The 9,948-nt window shown below is 36.9% G+C and overlaps 1 protein-coding gene and 1 long non-coding RNA gene across 2 annotated transcripts in view; one reads left to right on the forward strand and one right to left on the reverse strand.

Annotated features, from left to right (window-relative positions):
• LOC107695770 (uncharacterized) overlaps nucleotides 1-4,696 on the reverse strand; it is a 13,082-nt gene extending 8,386 nt beyond the window's left edge. The window contains exon 1 of the long non-coding RNA XR_001635029.1: nucleotides 4,634-4,696. This is a non-coding gene — a long non-coding RNA (uncharacterized LOC107695770). The remainder of the gene's footprint in view (nucleotides 1-4,633) is intronic.
• LOC107695769 (calsyntenin-1-like) overlaps nucleotides 40-9,948 on the forward strand; it is a 46,206-nt gene continuing 36,297 nt past the window's right edge. Inside the window, exon 1 of the mRNA XM_016495808.1 lies at nucleotides 40-314. Within this exon, the coding sequence (XP_016351294.1) occupies nucleotides 233-314 (82 nt within the window). The 5' untranslated portion in view covers nucleotides 40-232. The remainder of the gene's footprint in view (nucleotides 315-9,948) is intronic.

Below are 9,948 nucleotides of genomic sequence, written 5' to 3' on the forward strand. Positions count from 1 at the left end.
AGAGAGAGAGAGAGAGAGAGAGAGAGAGAGAGAGAGAGAGACTGACTGAACGGTGATTGAGAGAGAAGAGCTGAACGGCGGTGGCGGCAGCCATCTTAACACTACCGCACTAATCCGAGATATACATCTTCTGGATATTTTTCGCAACACTGAGCTAAATCAGATTTTACCGGGCGAGAGGAGACAGAATAAGAGTGTTTAAATCTTTCGCTGTTTTTATTACGAAGACGGGATGCGGATCCGCGGGGTGAAGCCTTTCGCTTCTGCAGTCGGTCTGCTTTTAGTACTATTATGCGCGGTGGAGGCAGCCAAAGGTAAGATTCAAGACCTAGTTTTATTTATAATGAAAATCATAATATGTAAATGTTTATATTCTCTGGTATGCGAAGATATTAATACAATAATTTCACACACACACATATATATATATATATTTTTTTTTTTTTCTCCGCAAGTATCCTCGGTCAAGGTTTCTAGACAATGATCTGAAATAATGGCTGTGAAATAAAGTGTGTGGATCTTGCGTCCACATTGCAGCTTATTAAAAATCAATCTCTGCTCTTAATTTCCCGTCTCATACTGAAAAGATGCCATGAAACAATTGCCGTGGCCTGTCAGCTGTGAAATGTCCACTCTCCTTCACTTGACAGCTATTTTTGAGTGTCAATCCTTTAACACAAGAGTCTTCTGTGCCAACACCCCGCGGCCAAGACTTCATCCTGCAGCTAGTTGTGCATCAATAACGTTACAAACCTGTGCACTTGATTTCTACTCCATTCTCAAACGCACCGTGGGACGTTGTATACGATAACTAAGTTGTTTGTATTGTATTGATAAAATGAAGTGTGCGGTCCGCATTGCATGTCCTCTGTGGAATACTATGTGTCTGGTTTTAAACATTCATCTTTGAAATGGCTCATGCGCAGCTAAATATGACTGAAGGACATCGCTGCAGGTGCACGCGCAGACATCACACACACACACACACACACACACGGCTAGATGTGCCAAACATTTGCTTGTGAAACGCTGCCTTTCTAGAAATATCCTGCCGTGCAGTTACCTTGTTCATTATTCTTAAAGGTACAAGTGTGAATTACTCTGATGTTAAATCTTAGTATGTGGATGTTATTGAAGAAATGTAGCAGTTAACAAACATTTACATTGTTTGTTTGTTTGTTTGTTTACATGAGTCAATGACGTCTTTTTGTTGTCTAATTATCCTATAGCCTATGATATACAAAAATACACTACAAAATATATATATTTTTTTACATTTAAAAGTCATGTTGATGTTTTCTTTTTTGAGAGGTCAGAAAGTCAAAATTGTCAACTGTTATGTACGTTGAGTGTTTAATGTGCAAGTAAAAAATGTTAGTAGGGTACTAGATGGTTACACCACTTGACATTTTTGGAGTCGTTAGGTGAATTTGTAGAAAATAGAACAAAAAATGAAACATGATTTCTAAGGTCTTGTCACATTTAAAAACAGGATTTTTAAAATATTGCTCCTTTTTTTTGGACATCACATCCTTGTTTGTATTTGAACCACATACAAATCAAATTTTGGATATCATCATTCGTTAATAGGGGTGCTAATAATTGTCAGTCATTATGTTGTTGCCATGTGACTGTGAGGCAGCTGGGAATGCATGGCCTGAGGCCATTAACATATAAGATAATTAACAAGTTGTTTTATGGTCTGTGGTGCAATTCATGGGTTGAGACTTAATTTAGAACTTTGTATGTGCATGTGACAATCTTGACTCCTGTAGCTTTTTTAATAGTTTGATCTGTGGTTTTCAAATATTTTACATTTTACATCAAGTAATGAACCAACATCAGTCGATGTCCTTGAAATCAAACATTGAATGCATTAGTATTACCTTGACCTTCATAGGCAGAGCAATAGGAAAAATGATTAACATGACATTAGCTGAATAGTCAAATTTAGCAAATTCATAAACCACAACAAAAGTGTGGTTTACCAGACACTGGTACAAATATTGCATTTGTATTATCCATACCAGGGACTAGTTACTCTGCATTTTATTACCATTGAGTTTGATTGGACGCAGAGGCATTGATGTCAACAACAAATCATATGAGACATTTTCTTCTCTCTCTCTCTCTCTCTCTCGCTCTCTCTCTTTTTTTTAAATGAATAAGCATATTCATCCACAACTCTATCAGAACAGACCTCCAATCCATTTTTGGGTTGCACGCCACCACTTAAGAACCATTGGTATAGGTTTCCTTGCTTTACCAAAAATGTCTTCAGTCTGGCGTGTTTTATAAGTTTGGAGTCGAAATTGCAATCATTTTGTGCAGTCCCTAACAATTTATGCCTTGTTAGGAATAGGATTGTGATTACCATACTAAAGTACTCTTTGGATCTGTGGATTTTGCTAGTTTTTCATCACTGGAAAATTGAGATTGCTTGACAGCCAAAAAATGTGTCACTATTTAGAGTAGCACTTGTGATTTGTCTAAAATTCACAGACGAGCAAAGTCCTCCATTTTCTCTCTTTTACAGAGTCTATGTATTCACAAATTTAAATGTCCACCTCCACAAATAGGGATCTCTAAAGTAATATTGCATTTGTTTAGTGGATATTTTTACAGTTTAATTATAAAACTTCTTCGAAGACTGCCATATTTTCAGTTTCTGAAGAATGGTTAGAGGTTAATTAATGCATTAATTCAAGCTGTGCTCACAAAGCAGTTACTTTTACTTTTTAAAAGGTGTGAAGGGATTTTCTTGTGTTTAATTGATGTAATAATAAAGCTTCAGTAAGAAATCTTTGGAAAGTTACCAGAGTATATCAGAGAAGCTAACTTTCGCCTGCAGCTTATAACGGTGATGTATTTCTATAATTTGTCTTCTATTGACAGATGGTTGTTTGTTTGGTACAAACTTTATGATACATTTGTCTGATTAGACTTGCTCAAAATTTCTCATGTTAGGGAAAAATGAAGATGATTATTCATTTCATAGCTTCTTGTAAATCCCTTTAGCAGTTCACAACATTTCAGATTGGAGAAGGTTTTGTATAAACAGCTGCTTTGTTTGACTCCCGTGGCCCCCGGTCATATGTTTTGCCTGTTTCAGCAAAGTGAATCCTGTAGCAGAATGTCTTAACTTACAGATGGCTTGATGGATAATCTCTCAGGATTCTTCCCATAGGAACTAGATCACTTTTGATGTGTTGGTTTTGCAGATAGCTAGATGTCCATTAGGAGCTCTCTGCTTCGATGTAGGCTTTAGAGAGCCCATTAATTCTGGGAACAGTGGGAAGAGAATATATTCATCATAGAGGATGGATAAAATAAGCTGAGCAGACTTTCTCTCAGGAGGAGGTATTAGACTCATTGTTCCTCATGGTGAAGCATGGAATGCACAGGGACTGTTGTTGATGCATGTTCGAACTTAAATACTTTTAGGCTTTTAGTGTTTATTTGAAGTGTTTTGAAAGCATTTGGCTCATGCGTTTATGAATTTATCATGTTTTCTAATGGAAACATTGTTGTTTTTTGGTCATTTTAGTTTCTCTTTTGTGTCTGTTGCCCTGTGAATTGCAGTTGTTTAATGACCGAGAACCTAAAGTGTCATATGTTGTGCTATTTATTAATGGAATTTGTACTCTGGGAAACAAAGGGTCTCTTGGCCGAGAGCTCAGAGCCGCGTGCCGCAATAAGCACATCACAATGCGCCCACTGTTAGACGCAACTCAGAATTATTTAACTTGTGTATCTTGAATTCCAAGGACTTTGTAAGCATAACAGATAACAATGCATTGCTCATCTGTTTTTTTTTTTTTAGTGCTCATCTTTTAGTGCAGCCAGTGTGGCAGAAATTCCTTCAGACAATCAGCCCTTAGTCATTGTGGCGGCTGGGTAGTCAGTGATAATTTCATTGGCCCCTTTGCAAGCTGAATTGAGTCAGTGATCTGTCAAGAATAGGTCATTATGTGCTGAATATTAGGTCTGTTTCTTTGACTCAAATGGTAGCCGCTTGACTGCTATTGCTGATCTTTCTAAAACAACATGGTGTGTTTGAAGTATACAGGCCAAATTGCGTGTTTGTGTTTGTATATTGTAATGGAAGATATTTTTCTGTGCTATGCTAAGTACTGGATAAGGATGTGCTAAACAGCATACAAAATCAATTAGAAGGTTATTTGTTTGAATGACTAGTTCTTTGAACTAATCGGTCTAAACTGAAAGTCTGTGCATTTCAGAATCATCTGTCCTCAATCAGACATGTTTCTTAAGGGGATGTTAACTTCACTTTTTTATAATTTGTTGAATTTTAATAATACACTATCATTCAAAAGTCTGGGGTCGGTACGTTTTTTTTTTTTTAAAGAAGTCTCTCATGCTCACCAATGCTGCATTTTATTTGATTAAAATACAGTATTGTGTATTGTTATTTTAATATTTAAAAATGCAATTTATGTCTAAGTATGCTGTATTTTTATTTATTTATTTTTTGTGGAGACTGTGAGACATTTAAATAAAAACTAGTTCTTTTACAACTATTTAACCATCGTAGCTGGATGAAAAGTTTACTACTTGATGCTCAGTTTGACCAGCGGATTGCATCCTCAGCTGTATATTGATACTATTCAACATGCAAACTCCTCACCTTTCGGTGAAAACTCACCTTTTCGAGATCAAAATAGGTCACCTATGAGATTCATGTAGATCCGATGAGAAAGTGTTTTTTGGGGTGGGTGGGGTATTGTTGTTCAGGCTAATCATGTTTCTTTTTTTCTTTCAAGGTTTAAAAATAAATATTTTTCTTGATCACTCAGGAAGAAACAGAACAAAAGAATAAAGAGCATTCTTCAGTGCCCTAAAACTGAGACTTTAATGTAGACCCTATCGAAACCTATCTGGACAGTAACCCTACCCATAACATCATTACCTGCTTACATTTCAGGTCAACCCAGTCCACATGCTGAGTGCTCTGAAGAGATTCCATCCATTCAGTGTCTGTCATGGTTTGTGCTCTTTGTTTAGCTTGATAAATGTGGCCCTCTGCTATTCTGTGCTTCATCGCGTCAGCACCACATTTCCATGGGAACAGGTAACCAGAGAGTAGGTGTTACCTGTGGATAGAGGTCTGTGCAGCCCAGCCTCCAGAGACATGAAAAGCAGCTCTGTGTTCTATAGCGACGGCTCACTTTCACGCTCACTGGGCCTTTGTGCTCTCCATACTGAGCTGTGATTGAGCACCGTTCACACGCCCTGCCCCCACCCTCCCCAAAAACGCCTGGGCCTTGTTGTGCTGTTGCGACTGCTCCGTTGGGCAAACAGATACTTCCTTGAGTACACACTGACCCCATGTTTTGGTTTGCCTATAAACCCTTCCTACTGGGAGATATATTTGGCAGTAGAGCCCGGAGATTTCTCTTACGAGTCTTAAACCTCGATGAACAATCAATTCCCTGACTGATGAGGCCTGCTTTAACAGGTAGTGCCGTTTTTTGAATTTGTGTGCAAACATTTAAGTGTGGTTGTCAACTTTAGACCAACTTAAAATTTGTTTAATTGAAGTAGTAAAAGTTATTAGGTGCTTCATTCTCCCTTCAGAAAATCACAATGTTGATCCTTATGAATATTTGTTGGGTGAATCATTATGATAGATGAGCTAAATGGTTATATCTGGTCATTATGTCTTTTGGTCGTGAGGAAATTTGTAAATTCAGTGGCGAACAAAAGGTATTTGCATTTTTCAACCCATTTTCATTGCAGTGCTCAAAACTGAGACTAAAGTGCAAGGCAAATGTGATAAAATATAAAAATATATGACAGTGATTTAAAGTTATTCTGTATTAGTGACCGTAGGGAAAATTTTGCGCACCCATGAGCAAATTCATCAGATATTGTATTATTAGAGATGTTTCCAGCACACAATGATGAACACAGCGCAAGCTCGTGCTCGTGAGTTAGTACTTTCAGATTCTGATTCAGAATCAGATTCACTCAGTCAGTGATTAGTCTCACTTTGTTGTGAGCAGATTCATATTTTATTTTTTAACATATAAAAAATATCATATACAAATATATTTTATATTATTTTATTATAATATTATATATTACAATTTGTGTAATTTGTTTGATTTATACAGTTTATTTTATCATTTAATAATTTGTCTAATTTTTCAGCTAAAAAAGTAGTTTGGCTCCTAAATGTATAATTTTAGGTTTAGGTCATTGCCTAGTCTTTTTTTAGTCTGGAGCTCTGCAGTTGAGTTTTAGGATCTGGCTTTATGAGTTGTGTATTCATGTTGCAAAACGCCGTCTCATTTGTTCTGTAGGTGTCGTTTCAGTCGTTGACTGATTTGTATCCTAGCAGGCCATTGTACTGACATCTTATGATGGCCCATTGTCCTGCATTATTCACACGAGAACGGGGTCTGCTCAGCAAAGACGTCAAACCACGGCAACAAATTTCAGATGATGCATCAAAAGGACGCTGTTTTAAAGTCTTTCAGAAGTAACTGCAAATCCATCAAGTGTGAAAGCCAATCCATTTTCAAGTCTGCCGAGGTGTAGATCAGTAGTTATCTTTTACTACCACCGATAGACCTTGAATTGTGAAGCAGCTGTGTGTTCTGTGAGAACTCGCACCTCGCTCGCACTCGAGGTGAGAACGGAGGCGTCTGTGGTGTTAACTGACAAAGGCTGCGGTAGATCGCACTCTGGGTGTGATCACTGTCATGAAAAGGTTTCTGGGCCATACTGACCGGAAATAGCCACCCTTCGTTAAACCATTTAAACATGCCATATGTGTATAGGACACCGGAGGAAGCTAGGGCTGGCGATATATCGATATATATTTTTTATAAACGATATGGTACAAGGCAATACCGTTTATATCGATATTCAGTAGTTCGATACGAGCACATCTGAAAAATAAAGTGGAAGACAGAGGGAGCTGCTGCAGGGAAACTACATAATCCAATTTGTCCTAAACATGAGACAAGCTTATATTAAGGGCTTTAAAAAAACTCGATAAGATATACTCAACACGTATAGTTTAAAGCTGCTTGCCCTGTCAGATGCTCTGACGGATACATGTGCTGCTGACAGAGACACTGCTTGCGCTGTTTAATGTGTTTGAGATGTGCTGTTTCCCTCAGTGCATAACTTACATTTCACAGGTATATTCTCCATCTGTAAATGTTAGAAAGTCATGGAAATATTTCCTTCTGCATGCATTGCGAGTCTCCACTAAACTTCACAGACTTCAGTGAACGAGTGCCGCCACATGTGTGCGCCAAACAGACAGAGCGCAATGAAATAGGAGCGCAAGAATTCTCACTAAAATATACAGTTTGCTGAAATATTTGTAGTTGGAAAATAAATGTGACATACGTAGAATTTTAAACCTACAAGTAAGTGTATTTTTATAACAGTAACTGTAAAGTGACTATAATGCGGTAATCAAAATAGCCTAACACAATTAGTCTGTGCTAGTGTTGTCAAAAGACCCGGTATTTCTGTACCAAGTCGGTACTAAAAAAATTAAAACGTTACGGTACCAGGTTTTTTTAAGTACCGGTGGCCGAATACTGAAATTTTGGTACCGTGACAACACTAGTCTGTGCTTTTGTTTTTATTTATTTTCATATTTAGTTTAGTAAATTTTACTTATGCATTAGAAGCATTATTTTTGTTTTTAGATTGTAATGTTAGAATGTAATGTGATTTTAACCCTTTTTTGTACATAATATATATGTATATAGCCTACGTGGTTACATTCACTTTATTTGTTTTCATAGCGTTTAATATGTGTTGTTTTGTTGGACAATATTGGGCAGGATGTGAATAAAAAAAATTAAAAAAAATCAGATTTTTAAAAAATCCAAATAGAAAAACAAAATACAGAGAAATATATTGTAGACTATATCGCAATTCAGCCAAAATAATATAGAGAGAGATAATGTGCAGAAAAATATTTCTAACTGTGTAAAGTGTCGTTTTGGATATTATTTTAGGTATTTATGTGGTTTTGTTTCCCAGTTGCCATATATATAAGTTTTTAGGCTGTTCTGTCTTTACAGATCTAGAGGGATTCTAGCAGATGGATGAACAAGCATGGCTGACACCATAACCTTTGGCCTCCCCTCATCAATCAAATCATAATGCAACAAACACGCATTCACACTTTGCTATTGTTTTGGAGGTCTGCCAGTTTAATGCAGATCTCCAAGAATATCACTCGGTCTCGCTCACTATTTTAAGATGCTCATTCACCAGCGCGTCCCCAACCCCCCAGTGTCAAATAATGGTCAAAATTAGGCTGAACAAAGTATGTTGCTTAATTGCTTTATGCTCGACTGCAATAGAAACAATTTCTCATGGGTTTCTGAGCCAACAGCTAATTAATTGCTTCCGTTTGCCATTAATGAAGACTGTTGTTAGTTCTGTAGAGTATGAGTGCAGAATTGCAGGAAAAAGTCTTGATGAGTGCCACCACCCAACAAGTGATATTATCAAATCTTCCACAAAATCTGTATAATTCAATTTTAGCAACTGCAAAAGAAGATTGATAGGCTTGTTCAATGATATAATTGTAAGCAATATTTTTGTAAAAGTTTAAAGCCACTGTTTGTAATGTTTATTATATGCTTTCGTCAGTCATAATAATCTTTGAATTATGTACATTTGAAGAGTTTTCTTGACAAATATTGATAAAAGCAATTTATTAGAATTATGCTAATTTGTTTGCCAGTTGTATGTAATTTGATTTATTTTTAATTCAAATAACTAATTTTTATACTTAATTACATTTACCTGAAGTCTTTTTTTTTTTTAATGTACACTACCTTTAAAAATGTGAAAAAAGTCTCTTGTGTACAATAATTCAGGCTTCCCTTTCTTGTTCCAAAAAAGTGAGAAATGAGAATGATCTTCTGTGACCAAAAGTCAGCGGTGTGTTCTTACAACCGTCTTACTGTAAACTTTTGACTCGAGCATATGTGATACACCACAGCACTTTGTAAAGTTGTACAAGTCTGTGACCTTGTAAATGAATGAAACAAGAGCATCTCATTATGGGATTAGGTGTCAGTGGGTTTACATGATGGTTAACAGGATTGCATGCCAGGCATAGCACAATAGTGCCTGACCCAGACCCCCCATCTGTGCTCGGCACATGCTGTCTGACTGGAGCCCCTGCAGTAATATTTGTCATCGATCAGATGACGTAGCGATAGCTGCACATGGTCTGCTTCCTATCCGGTCACAGTGACGCAATCTCACTGGATGGCTGTGCTGGATAAAGCATGTAAAAGACTGTGACTAGGCGATTCTCTGCTTGCCAACTCCAATATGTAATGTGTTTGGATATAAAGCCGCTGGCTTGTTCCAGATGCCTCTGCTTTAGTATGACAGACAGGGTTTATTTATCCCTTTAGACATGCAAAAAACACGCACATAGGACCCAGTTAGTCTGAGGTTCTTTAGTATTTGTCTGAGATCTCCTAATCTTGGGTGCTGCTGGGATGGAGGCAGCTCCAGGCCAACTGTGTTTCCTCACTCGGCTGCATCATTAACCACTAATTTGTGCCTGCTAGCATTCAAAAGATTTGATTACAGCTAAATGGCTTAATTTGCGGATATTATCCAAATGACTGTAATCTGGAGAATGGATGGTGGCAAAGGTTTTGTGCTTGTCAAATACAAATATTATTGTCTGCCATTGTTAAAAGTAGGTGCTCTTGCTCTAATGACCATGTTCTGTAGATTGGTGAAGGTGAAGGGGGTAATTTATGGGCTAGTTCTGTTGTCACCCAATGGAATTATAAAACAATTGATATGTAATAATAATAATAATAATAATAATAATTGATTAATATTAACTTTAACATCCAAAAATTTATTTTAACCACTGTTTTAATATTATATTATATTATATTTATTATATTATATTAT

The sequence above is a fragment of the Sinocyclocheilus anshuiensis genome, unplaced genomic scaffold, assembly GCF_001515605.1.
Source record: "Sinocyclocheilus anshuiensis isolate Anshui unplaced genomic scaffold, SAMN03320099.WGS_v1.1 scaffold234, whole genome shotgun sequence".
Lineage (NCBI taxonomy): Eukaryota > Metazoa > Chordata > Actinopteri > Cypriniformes > Cyprinidae > Sinocyclocheilus > Sinocyclocheilus anshuiensis.